General features: G+C 45.5%; 1 protein-coding gene across 1 annotated transcript in view; it reads right to left on the reverse strand.

Moving 5' to 3' along the window:
* The window catches only part of LOC135908093 (uncharacterized), an 84,308-nt gene that overhangs the window by 14,875 nt on the left and 55,255 nt on the right, over positions 1–14,178 (reverse strand). The window contains exon 7 of the mRNA XM_065439845.1: positions 2,060–2,208. Within this exon, the coding sequence (XP_065295917.1) occupies positions 2,060–2,208 (149 nt within the window). The remainder of the gene's footprint in view (positions 1–2,059; positions 2,209–14,178) is intronic.

The raw sequence follows: 14,178 nt of genomic DNA on the forward strand, positions 1-14,178 counted from the left end.
GTAGTGGGAAGCCCGACTCCCTTGCTAAGTTGCTTGTGCAGCTAGCGACTGCGAAACAACTATTTAACTAGATTTTGGCCCATATTGCGAGTGTTTTGCGCATTTAGCACCCAGACAGAGAGCTATGAATTTCTCCGATAGTCGGACGCGCCACCGAACTGCCATAAAGCGCTTACTGGCTCACTCGTCAGACTGATGGCGGAAGCGACGGCAACCCCGATAGCTCCGCGCGCTACGAAGAAACGCCGCAATCGGTGCTACTGTTGTGTTGTAAATTGCCATGAACGTGAAGGACTGAATAACAACGTTCAGTTTTACCGATTTCCATCGCGATCGTATGAAGGGGAAAGGCGAGAGCACTGGACACGGGCTGTTGAACCAGTTGGGTAATCGAATTACTTGTATTCGCCACAACACAGCGGTTTGCATGAGAAAGTGCGAAAATTTTCTTCTGCTGTAATTGCGTTCAGTAGCCCTGACGGAGGACCGTGGTAACCAAGCGAAAACTCTAGAATCTGCAGCCGCCACTTTGTTGGTAACAACAACAACAACAACAACAAAAAAAAAACACGTTGCGAACCATTTTGCGTATGTGCCATCGATATTTCCAACTTTTAACAGACGTCCGCCTCCGCTTGAATCAACAAGTGGAACGGAGAGATTCGGCAGGTCAGTTTAACCAAACATTTTCGTTCGTTTATGAATTCAAAGTCCTGTTCTAGAGCATCGTTGTATCGCGAGCTCATTTCTAGTTTCGGTATTTTGTATGTCCTGCGCCAATAAACAAGCACGTTTCCCAATGTGCTGAGCCTGCTCGACTGCGTTTTTCAAATGTGAGCAATAAAGTTGCTGTAGGAGCACTGGATGAGTAATTGCGAAGTAACGCACGTGTGTAAAGAAAAAAAAAATGTCGCGTTTATTTACATTTATTTTAGCGCGCTTGTTGCTTGAAGCGTCTGCGAAAAGTTCAAAGGTACTGAGCAATGGTGTAGCTCCTGCGAGAAAGAAAGATGCGGCACGTATAGCACTGTAGGAAGCTTACTTTCGTCTTGTTCGCACGCTGTTTGCTGCCTTAGAACACGTTTTCAGTTTGCTGCCCTGAAAAAGGCTATGGAAGTATTTACTCTCTGTAAATAATTGCGAGAAAGAAACATTACGATAAAATGCATAAAAATATAGGAGATACTTAAGTCTTGTGTTCAAGACATTTTCAATATAAACCAATTTGGAATGCTTAGATTTTTATACTGATATGCCTATAAACAAGCCCGATGCTCCCTGTACTTGCGAGCTGCAGCGCACCGAAATAACACCTCGGACTTCCTTTATATTGTACACGTACATCGCCCTGCTGAGCTTCCTCCCTTTCCGAAGCGTGGATGGGTGGAAGAAGCTTTCCAGGTCCTTGATATTTAGGAAACCGTGCCTCAACACAACCCAAAGAGGAGGGTCCATTGTGGCCTATGCACCTCCGCTTGCCGGACAGCTCTTCTTGCACTACTCAGTTCGCGCCCAGTCTGCGATGGGGGCGCTGGTGACGGGTTTTTCCGCAGCGCCGCCTGGGCAGAGTCTGAGGTCTATGCCGGACGCCGGCGGCGGAGGCGGCGGACAGCACCGCCAACCGAAACGGCTATTTGAATGAGCCCATAACAGCTTAAGCTGCAAAATAAAGCCATCCTGTCGAGTAGACGAATACACCTTTCAAGGCAATTTCGCTAATCTGTGCTTATTTAATATTCTTTCATCCGAATTAAGCCTTAGTTATGAGTTCAATGCGCGTTGTGACTTGAACTGTCCTTACTGCATCTACCAAAATTGGCTGAATGTACGCGCAAAAGCTACACAAGAGCTTTAAGACAGCTGCCCAAGTTCAGCATAATGTTTACGCACTTATAATTATATACAACATGCATTAGAATTCTCACTTAAGAGCCTCTTTCGCATTTCTCCACCACCAAAATGTGCAACCATGGCCAGGAGTTCACCTCGTGGCACCATACGCCAGGCAGATAGTCCACAATAATTACGTCAGAGAAAACAGCGATTATCAGGAGCATACCACGCAGCTTTTCCCGTTCATTGTCGCACAGCCAGCTACGCGCCGTGTCGAAAGCTTTGATGTTCCGCTCCAGGGCACTGCGGGTAGCCTTGGTGTAACAGTCGCTGGTAAGGATGCTCTTCTTACACTCGATCACGTTCTCGTAGGTCCTGCAAGGGCGTGTAAAAAGTGCCTAGTTTCAAAACAAATAAAAGTTTATTCAGCATCACAGGGTCGTCTAGGGGCGCAGAAAACATTCCGTCAGTCTAAACAGGGAACTATTCCATACAATGGCTCACAAACTGAAGGTTACAAAAGACTTAATCACAATGAAAGGGACTAATATTAGTGCACACAATCTGTGCGGAATTAATATGTATACAATGGATAGATGGAAAATGAGAAGAAACGAACTGTACTCAATAAGAAACTTGAAATGAAAATTCGAAGATCAGGCAAATAATTGCTGAAATTTGAACATACAAACAAGATATAAAAAAGCATGACAAAATATGAACATCAATAAAAACGAATATTTTTCATTAGCGAATGTGTGTTACAATTGGCAAATGTAGCAAATTATATTATCTCTGGCGATCCTATTCAGTGTCAATATTCACTATAGACATGTCAAGTCAATGTCAGTCCGAGGCACATGGTCTTGTTCCCCATTCTGAAAGTAATCAACGTGTAAACTTTGGCTAGTCTACGCTTCACCTCCAAAGCACTGTAGTGTAGTAAGCATATGTTACTGCCAACCTGTATTTCTTGGAAACATACTTCTAGCAGGTTTTATAAGCGTTTTTACTAACACTATCGTGTAGCATGACGCATATGATAAGGGGAATAGCATTCTTGGCATTATCAGAACAGTTTGCATTCCCTCTGCATGGCTAACCTATTGCTATAATAGGCCAGGAAAATCGCAGCGCAAGTACTGACAACAGTTCCAGCTTGCTTTCCTTTCCGAACTAAAAGCCTTCCTCTATTCATTCAACTTCCCTTTACCAAGGCTGACTGAACCATGTTCTACTGAACGTTAGAACTAAGAGTTCTCCCAGCAACAGCGACATAACGTACACCGCATTACGTAGCCTCCCGGAGGACCGGAATGTGAGCCTACTTGACCTCATCAATCATCTTTACAAATCTCACAGTCTGCTTGCCGATTGAAAGGAGTCGTTTGTAATGCCAATTCCAAAACCAGAAAAGCCACCAACATGTGTCGCCAACCTCATATTAACCTCCAACATATTCAGAGGTAGAGAGAAGTTGGCTACAACTGGCCTAAAAGGGGGGAGGGGAGGGGGAATGCCTCAAGACACTCGACATGCTTGGCCGACGCTAAACCGGTTTTCGGGCTCATCTCAACACGCAAGAAATTACTGAGATAGTAACTATACGGACACTCCAGGCATATTTCTGCCATCGGCGTCACCGCGAAGTTCCATATAAAGTCCACGGGCGACAAAATCGTCGCCGTGTGCCATATGCTCTCATGCTATTCTCAGCAGCGGCAGCGGCAAGACAAAGGCATGTCACTACCTTTAGGTTTTATTCAGGGCCCTTAAGGCCGCTGTATCTTGAACGCCATCTGCGACGGATACAGTCCGCGCTCCGCTAGTTTTCAAGGCGTGGTTTGTGTCGATGCGAGAGACTGCACGAAGGTCAATTCGCTTGCTGCTGCTGCCGCGCTTCCTTACTGTAGCTTTTTGAGAGCGAGTTTCCGCGGTGATCGAGTCAGATGTGTTCATGTTGGCTTGTTCGCGCGTGACACCATGCTTGTTAATTTTGGCATACTGTGGTTATGAAGGGAAAGCTACGGAGGCAAAGAGCACACAGTTGAGAGCGCTTCTGAAAAGAGTCCCGTGTTTCAATTCACGTCAGTTTAGGCTGGGAAAGACAAAACCTAAACACCTTATTGGTAACTCTTAAGTAGGGCAGAACACACGACTGAATGTAGATGTTTACTTATTCTTTGGCTTTTCCCTTCCGCGCCTGGGAAACTAAAAACCGCTGCACGTTGAAACCGCGTCGATTCAGCGTCTGTTCGGAACAACCGAAGGCTCCGTCAGACGCTGCCGGTATATCTTAACACATGTGCAGCCGCCACGCGCCCGTAGGTTTCTCTTCATAGCCACAGCAAGTCGTCCGCGAGTATGGTATGCCTATGTGTGTAAGTTGTGTGGCTGGTAAAGCTATTATCCTTACTTAGTATGGTTGCCCACTAATTTACTATCGCAATTGATGCTTCGCCTTTTGGGCGAAACTGCGACTTTGACTGCTCCTCATCAGTGAAGTTATTGCTGCCGCTATTACATCGATAGACTCGAAAATTCTGGTTTCAGTCGACGTAAAGAAAGTGTATGACTCGACACCACATGCAACTGTACGATGACTGTGCTTGTGTAAGCTTTTCTCTCGAACCGATCTTTACGAATCAAAATCAGAGAAAAGATTGATCTGTCCACAAAAAAACAACGTGGGAATCTCTCATGACGCTGTTATCTCACCAGATTCATTGTAGCAGTGGACTAACTTGCATCCCTGCTTCAAGCTATTGAAGGCGTTGACTTTACCATCTATGCTGATGATGCAAACATTTAGACAATGGGTGGCTTTTTTGATCGCCGAGAAGCACTGCTGTAGGCTTCAATGTAGCTTGATTTTTTTCAGAAAGCAGTGTTGGCGTCATCTTCGAGAAAAACGCACGCATTCAACAATAAGAAACAAGAATATTCTGCCCGAAATTTCCCCCAGAATGGCTCATCATATGCTTGTACGGCTGCAAGATTCATCGACAGACTTTGGTTAGGCTTCTCGGCGTTCCCATTCGACTAAGGTGTAAAACCGACGACTTGGCTCAAGCAAGTGTCAGCATCGTCGCGTACGATGGCCTACTTGATTCGCCATAACATTGCAAAGGCTTGAAGCCAAAAGGATTCCACGCTCAATATACTCACACATGCGCTTCTGCCTTTAAAGTCCTCTAAGAGTACCGCTTCAGCTTTCTAAACAGGTGACAGGAGACCATAGCAGAGCGATTAAATCTAGAAACCATCGGATAGTGAGGGGTTACTACGCTACACCAAAGCAGTGGCTTTTACAACAGTCCCAGATAAACATGATCTCCTACAAAGCTGAGCTACAGGAGGTAGCGCATGATACTCCACCACTAAGTAACAAAGGGCACGAGAGCTATCCTTGTGAGACTGCGAAATAGAAATGATAATGCTGACTCTCTTTCCGTAGCTGCACGTCCGTGGAACTAGCCAACGCTCATTGACCACCTACCTATAGCGAGAAATTTGGGCAGGTCACAAGAAAAAAAAGATCGTAGCCCTTGCGTGGCACAGCGCAAACCATAGTGTGACTGGTAATTATAAAGTCACAGGTCGCCTCATGCCACGTGAAGCGTAGCTGCGGGCTACATTTTACCTCCGCTCGATGGCTGCCACTAGTAACGGTAATCTCGAAGTCTTTGGCAGCCTTCAGATTGCTGCCACAGCATCAAGACATGCTAGTAATCACTGAAACAGTACCATCTAAGCTTACGCGGACACTCAGGGTGCGCGGTTCGCATCGAAACTAGAATAAAACAGTCAGAAGAATACGTGATGGTGTAGCCCTTCTAGAAACTCGAAGTGTCTGGTTGAAACAGAGCTGAGTCCCTGGCCATCACGGTATTCCCGGCAAAGAGGACGCCCATAACGCCGCAATGGAAATATCGCATGCACCCCAAGCAAGCGACGTAGAAGGGCGACACCATAAGTTTTGACTATGGCAGTGCTTGCTCCCTGTATGTTCTTACGGCTCCCACTGACGTATTAGGCGAGAGAAACAATGGCGGAAACAGCGAGAAAGCAAGCGAAACAGTTGAGGAGGAAGTCAAAATCCGAGATTAGTGGGAAAGCGCCCTGTTCGCGAAACAAGACCGGAAAGAAGACCTCGGCAGCCTCCTTTCCCAGAGTCGCGTCCTGTCCTGTGAGAATTTGGATGACACGCTATATCCGATCCGTACTTCGCCCTCAGCGTGCAGGCACGGCTTTGACACCGGTCTTATTAGACACGATCTGAGGACCTACGCACGACATGCAACATAAACGATAAGGTTGTCATTGTCCGCGATGCCATAGATACACACCGGCGAAGGTTATATAGACTTGTTATATGAGTGCGAAAGAAGCACCGTGGAAAACCCAGTTTTGTCAACGATGCCGTCACCAACACGTCCGAACATCGATCAACAACATCGACATGTAATCGATGAACCGGACAAAGCTGCCTAACGACTAAAAGATTATCCTTCGGACCCTTGCCGACTTAATAACTTCCGAAATTAGGGCGAGTTTGTGAGGCTGCTTATTTGACTTGAAGTGCAATAAACTCGGAGACAGAGGAAAGGAACACCGGAGAGGTCAAGCGCTAACTCTACCACTCGTCCTGTCTGGTGTTCCTTTCCTCGGTCCCCATGTTTTTTTTTTTTGTTTTTTTTTGCCTGTCATATCAAGTATGCCGACTTTGCTTTCTGTGAGCGGCTAGAGGAGTATATAATAATCTCAGCCCTCCTCAAAGCACTATCCCTTACTTAGCTATCTCTGCTTCTAGATGATAGAAGCAAGAAGGCATGATATTCCATTTTTAGAACTTTATTGAAGACATGTTTTATATCTCTCTCTTACATATTTTGCTCCCTGGTGCATGGGCGCCGACTACAGGGGAGGGGGGCTTCAGGGCCCGAGTTCCTTCCAGAGATATCAGGGGGGGGGGGGAGCGCTCCCCGCAGCCCGCGCAGCGATGCCGAAGCCTCCCTGCCCCCACAACCACCTAAAGTGTAGTGACTACAGCTTTTTCACCCACATCATTTGAGGTTTCTTTTGCCTTGCCTAGACTTCTCACTAAAAATGTTATTGCGGCTAATAGCTTATTACATCATAGTTGGCGCGGACGTGCTTGTCTTTGAATTCCTATTTTCACTTTATTTCTGCAAATCCTGACAATAGGAGGGCAAGCGCCTTTGAAGAACTAGCGGCGGCTGCCATATCCGTATTTTCTCCCTTCAACATCATTTTAAATTTACACTGTAAACACTATAGACAGTCAGAATATATTTAAATGCATAGACAGGACAAATTTTATTATATTTTTGAAAGAGAAGGTGGTAGCCAATTACCCATTATTTCAAAAAGTACGGATAGCTTATGTCTAGAGAACGAATATGTTGCTCTATGTTTACCTCGCTGCAAATTGCTTCGCGTGCTTTTTTGACTCTGAAAAAAAAGAGACATAGACTTCAGTGACCCCTTCGGCAGAGTCCTTTATCAACAGCCTGTGAAATGCACGTGAATGATATGTGTCTCAGTATTACTTTTCTTTCCAGTAAACAATGCTAACAACTCATAAAAATGTTTCTTATAATTTATAACATATATTAGGGATGGAAACACCGTCAGTTGCACGCAGAGGTCATAAATACATACAGGGTGTCCCAATGTACTTTCAGCGAGATTGAAAAACGAGCAATGCATTACCCCCCCCCCCCCCCCCAAAAAAAAAAAATCTAGCGCATATTGTGACCGGTACAGTGGCGTAGCTGTCGGCAATCTTTCGTTACCGAAATTTAATTAGGTCCTTCTAATTAATTATCTAACTCGAGATCTACTATCCCAATTATCAAAGTATTAATCATGAATTCCTAGGCACAGCCAAGGGACGTCTAACTGCAAGATTTTCAGTGACGGGCTAAATGCGTAGAGATTTTTTACGATTGATAAATAAAGCCTGCGAAATATGGAGAATACCGCGTGATTGCGCTCGCAGCCGAATCATAAAGCCGTGCCCTGGAACGTGCTCTGTCCGAGTTAGCCCGAATGAAATAAAGGAGACAAAGTAAAACATCTTGATCGAGCTAGCGCTTTCTCTGCCGCGCCTCGGCCGGAGTAACACGTCGCTTTTGCTGTTAATTGGAAACAAGCTAGAACAGCAGTGATCTTAGCGTATACAGATGAAATGCACAGATGCTTTGTTGTTTGCCACAAGACCTATCACCATAAAAGCGAATTGAAAACGTCAGTGCCAATGCTTAAAGGTAAGCTTTGTTTCGTCCTAGTCGCCCCGTTTTTCTCTAATGAGCAGAAGGAAAACATCATCCTTGCCTTGGGAGCTGCAAATGGCCACAAGAGGAAGGCCGCAAATATATATCAGCCATGGAAGTGTGGTGGTAGACCAAACGCATCAACTATCATCAGAAATTATGAAAACCCGAGACAAACTGGCAGTTTCAAGAAACAGTGGCGGATGATTCCCCCTTTGAGTCCTAGCCTACGCACGGATGTTCTAGCATTTATGGCCTCAAGCCCTCAGGCAAGTGAGCGGGACGTGGCCGCCCAGGTAGCCATTTCCAAGTTGTCAGTTTGCAGGATTCCAAATGACCGGCTTTCACCCGTGCCCCTTCAACCAGCACCAATGCTTGAATGATAGAGACCTGCAGAATCATATAGGTTTCTTGAATTGGGTCCTCACGAAAGTCTAGGAGTCACCAAACTTTTTGAGCAACATCATGAGCACGGATGAAGCCAATTTTCAGGGAAACGCCCAGGTAAATTTGTATTATACACACTATACAATAATAATAATAATAATATATGGGGTTTTACGTGCCAAAACGACTTTCTGATTATGAGGCACGCCGTAGTGGGGGACTCCGGAAATTTTGACCACGTGGGGTTCTTTAACGTGGACCTATATCTAAGTACACGGGTGTTTTCTCATTTCACCCCCATCGAAATGCAGCCGCCATGGCCAGGATTCGATCCCGCGACCTCGTGCTCAGCAGCCTAACGCCATAGCCACTGTGCAACCACGGCGGGTTACACACTATACAAACGACTCCAATTCATAGCGGGTAAAGCGCAATTGGCACCAGTACGAGTGGTCGTTCAATGTGTGGTGCGGGTTTTACGCATGTGCTATAATCGGTCCCATCTTCTACGGTCAGATACTGACTGTAAAGCGTTACGTGGACGAAATCCTTGAAGGAGCGGTTGATGAGTTTCTCAGCTAGGTCACGATTTCACGTCTTCCACTTATGTGGCACCAGCAAGATGGATCACCCACACACAGCAGCAGCCGAGCACGAAACTGGCTGGATGCAACTTTTCATGTGCAATAGACTGGAAGGCACGGGCCTCCAAATTGGTCAGCTAGGTCACCTGACCTCTCTCCACTCGATTTCTTTCTTCGAGGTCATGTGAAAGATCATGGATACAGGATGAAAAAGGACATCAGATTAGCTAAAGGTAAGGATAACGGATGCCTGCTGTAGAGTTCAAGCTTCGGTCATCAAGAGAGCCACTGAAGATGTGATAAAGCAGACTCATGCAGCACTGCTATCTGCAGAAGTAGACCTATTCGAACGTCTTCTAGGCAGCATCTGGTGTTCAACAGGGCTTACAAATAAGGGCACAGTGAAATCTGATGCTTCTTAAACTTTTTTTGTGCATGCATCCCGATTGCCGATGTTGCTAATTTGGAATTGGTTATTTACTTTCTTGAACGTATCTGTTTTGCCTTTTCTCGACAAGTGCGTCGCTTACCAGTCTGTTTATTTCGCTTTTATTTTATGTCATGGACCTGCTTTTGCAGTGCGTATACGTTCTCGTGAAAAATAAAACTGTCGCTTTAATTTGGCTTTGGTCCCAAGCAAGTATCTGGCACGAAATATAGCTGCGCGCGCGATCTTTCGATGCGGTGTGACCAGAACCGGGAGTTTGAAACATTCTATGCCTATTCAATAGCTTTTTGCGTTTTGTGCATGGTCAGACCGGCGTTTCGGCGGCGTTATCAAGAAGCTTTTGTTATGAATGTGATCAGTCGGCCTTGAGAGATGGATAATAAGTGTGCCTTAGAAACGAGAGGAACGAATTACTGCGAAACGCGAGACTTGCTGTAGGTGCTCCTTTCGTACATTATGATGGTGATGCGCTCTCTTCGGGTTTGCGACAGGAAATGAAGTTGCTTTCAATCAGCTTATTTGAGGGCGCCGCTTTATGAGGAGGAGGGATATGGGTGGGAGCGAAGTAACGTGGTATTTTTCATATTGACACGTGAAATTGTTGATATTTTTCGAGTGAGCGCTTTTCACCGTCTAACAAATGTTATCTCTCAGCGCGGGATGCGCTTGCATGTATCAGAAGTTCCTGTAAGGTTATCGATGGTTGGTTCTATCCGCTGTCTGTTCTTACCAAGCAATGTTATCTGATTGGATGTATTCGCGACGCGAACATGGTGTAGAACTTTCCGGAAGACATGCGGGCACCAGCGATTAGTCTGGAACGCTCGATGGCACGTGTTTAAAAGTCGACGCGCTTGACTGGCAGATTTCGACGATCACCGACTGCGTCCGCGGCTAACGCTGTGCTTTAAGTGCAGCTTGTTTTTGTGGGCACAGGTTCGCCCAATAAACGTTACTTTCGTCATTCAAAGTGTCGCTATTATGTTCTTTACCCTCACTACTGCATGACAATATTTCGTGACGTTTCTTTGCCAGTCGGAAAAAAATGCACGCATCTTGTGCGTCGCTGAAAACGTCACAGTTAGAAGTAATTTGGGGGTGCCTACAAATGTCCCGTTCATAATTTCATATTACTTTCATAGTACTTCTCAATTTAGATAATTAATTACAATAAGCGAAATAAATCTCAGTAACAAAAAATTACTGACGGCTTGAGTAACGCTACTGCTCTTTCTTTAGGTCTTGGTGCATGATAGTTAGATGACCCTGTGTAATTCACTCAGAAAGCGAATTGAGGCGAAGGAAGAGCAGGAGGAGGAAAAATCTTTATTCTGGTCCTGTACAAGGTGTTGCCACCTGCCTGGCTAGTCCCATGTTGGGACCGGGAGGTCAAGCCTCCTAGCCCTATCACGGGAGTACTGTAGAGCCAGGACTTGTGGGATATGATCTGGAGATCTGATCATTCCTAAAAACCGATTCTGGGAAATGCCAGGGCCGAGTGACCCACACTCCCAGAGCAGATGTTCAAGCGTGAATATCTCCTTTTCGCATGCTTTGCATATAATATTCCTCTCTGCAATGTCATACCAATCCTTTATTTGTGTAGGTGAATAATAAGACTGTGTTTGTAATGTCCTAACTGTAACTGCTTGGGCTCTGTTTAGCCTATATTTAGGGGATAGAAACTCCCTCCTTTCCATGTAGTAATGTCTTGCAATTTCATTCTATGTAATGAGCGTCTCTCTGTAGGTTCTCCAATCCAGGAGAATCAAAACCATATGTAAAAGCGGCCCGGTCTGTAAGGTCGCGGGCGATGCTCTTGGCCGATTCATTTGGATTGACAGGAATGTCATCAAGTGAACCAAGGGGCACCGCAAACCAATAAATGCAACGTGTAACATTTGTTTGCCTTTGGTTAATTATTCTCGCAGCCTGTGGGGAAATCTTTTCCCTAGTCAAAGCTCTAATAGCTGTTTTAGAGTCACTATATATTTCTGTGAATCTATCGTCTGTTAGTGTCAATGCAATGACAACTTGTTCTGCGACTTCAGGTTTGCTAGCATAGACCATGGCGCAGTTGGTGCATTTGCCCTGATGATCCACTACCGGCGCCTTGAACTTAGTTCGATCCTTGTAGGCAGCCGAATCAACAAAGCAGGCTCCTCTGCCCCCATTATCCATTTTCTTGATTAACGCCATGGCTCGTGCAACTCTCCTGTTGATGTTATGTTTTGGGTGCATATTCCTGGGTAGCAGTGCGATAAATATGTTGTCTGCGAATTCTTGATTAACTTTAGTGTACTGTGCAGGATCCGTAATGGGGTTGATCATGATCTTGTCCAGGATTGATCTTTCCGTGCTGGTTGTAGATAATCTCGCTATTTGTGATGTTTCTTGAGCGTCTACGATCTCGATGGTCGTGTTGTGTATTCCTAAATTGAGCAATTTTTCAGTCCTGGTTCGAATAGGGAGTCCCAATGCGCTTTTAACAACCTTCTTGATCACTGAGTCAAGCTTCTTGAGTTCAACCTGCATCCAGTTGTACATGGCAGCGGCGTATGAAATATGACAATGTACGAAAGAGTTGATTACCCTCATTAGGTTATCTTCTTTCATGGCCTTGTGCCTTCCTGCCAGGCGTCTGATCATCCTGCACGCGTTATCCGTCTTAAGGGTGATTTTCTTGACTTGCGAATGGTTTCCGCTGTTTGCATCAATGAAAAGGCCTAGTACCCTGATCACGTTGACTCTGGGTATATTGACACCATTTTCTGTATGTGGGTGTATATTGCTTTTCGATAGAGGTTTCCAGCCCTTAGGCCTGCCCCCTTTTTCACGTTTTTAATGTAGCTACTGCAATTTATGTGGGGAGCACCTGAGTCCAGTGGGTCTCAGGTATTCCTCCGCCATCTTGATCGCTTCAGTCAGTGCATCCTGTATCTGCCCTTCACTGCCACCAACACACCTTACAGTGAGATGATCAGCATATATGGTATCGTCAATGCCCTTAATGTTGCCCAGCTTTCTGGACAGACCAATCATGCATAGGTTGAAAGGGACGGGAGGATCACCGATCCTTGGGGGGTTCTTCGATCTTCGAGCTGAACCCCTTCCGGGTTTGTGTCGCCGACCTTTATTTTCGCAGTGCGTGCTTCGAGAAAGGATTTGATGTATTTAAACATCCTCAACCCGAGTCCAATGTCTTCTATCGTTTTGAGGATGTACTCATGCTTGATGCTGTCAAACGCTTTTTCCAAGTATGATCCGAGTATGGCTTTATTATTTCTAGAATATCCGTCGAGTATGTGGTGTTTAATTTGCTTCATGGGATCCTGCGTGGAAAGTGCTGACCTAAAACCCAGCATGTTGTGAGTGTAGATATTATTGTCCTCTGTGGTCTTTTAGCCTATTAAGGATTGCGTGTTCAGCGACCTTCCCTACGCCTGATGTAAGGGATATTGGTCTTAAGTTGTCCAAGCCTGGAGGTTTACCCAGTTTTGGTATTACTATAACTTGTGAAGTTTTCCATTCTTCTGAGACTTCGCCTGAAATCCATGCTTCATTGATGACGTCTGTCGGCGATTCAATAGACGGCTCATCGAGATTGCTAAGTGATCTGTTTGTTGCTCCATCAGGACCAGGGGCTGACTTTCGATTTACTTCACTTAACCCCCCTCCGTATTTCGTATGTGGCGAGGGGTTGGTCGAGTTCAAGTATAGACTCACCTGTATTCTGATGGAAGTGGTTGGTCCTGCTCATTTCTAACATGTAGGTATTTGTCAATTAGTTGTTTGGTGACTGTTTCGATGGGCTGATCCTTAAGAGCTACGTGTATACCTCGGGCAAGGCTGTGTCTCTGGTTGGCTTTAGTGCCTTCTTCATCCAGCAGATGCATGATCAATTTCCACGCCTTGCCGTGCCTTATTTGCCCATCGATTGACTCATAAAACTTGTCCCACTGCCACTGTTGCTGGCAGAGGGTCTTACAGTGTTGTTCGATTTGTTTGTTAAGTTCTGCGATTCTTTTTTCTCAGCCTACGATTTAGCCTTTGGGCCCGCCACCTTCGGGTTATGGCTTCCTTGGCTTCTATTAAGTGGGCAAATTTCGAGTCCCCCTTGCCTCTACGTTAGTGTGTTTAACAATCCTTTTGGACGCTGTTTTGACGTCCCTTCTGATGCCCTCACACTAGACTCCGAGATGGAGTTTGGTGGTTTCTTTTCCGCTTTGGGCTCTTAACTTACGAAAAAAGGTCCAAATCTAGGACCTCGCATTCTCGAGTTTGGCCTTTCTCAACTTTCAGTTCGACTTCTATTAGGTAAAGATCGCTGCCAAAATGAGAGCAAGCCGGATTCACTCGAAACCAAAATCAACAGCAGTCATGCACCGCAGCGCTTATACTCGGACTCAAAGAAAAAAAAATCACAAAGAGAGGCTGCAGCTTCGCCGGAAAGGCGAAACAGTATTAGTGACAGCCAAATATACGACAATTAGCCGAAGGAAGATTACACCACCGAGAGACGCCAGATTCTTGGTGCTGTGAGAAGACTCAGGCTGTGAAACTGAATTGTCTCCTACCATGAGGTATTGTAAATCCTCATATTATCCGGCAAGTGAGAAATATATAT

This window comes from Dermacentor albipictus, chromosome 5, assembly GCF_038994185.2.
Source record: "Dermacentor albipictus isolate Rhodes 1998 colony chromosome 5, USDA_Dalb.pri_finalv2, whole genome shotgun sequence".
Lineage (NCBI taxonomy): Eukaryota > Metazoa > Arthropoda > Arachnida > Ixodida > Ixodidae > Dermacentor > Dermacentor albipictus.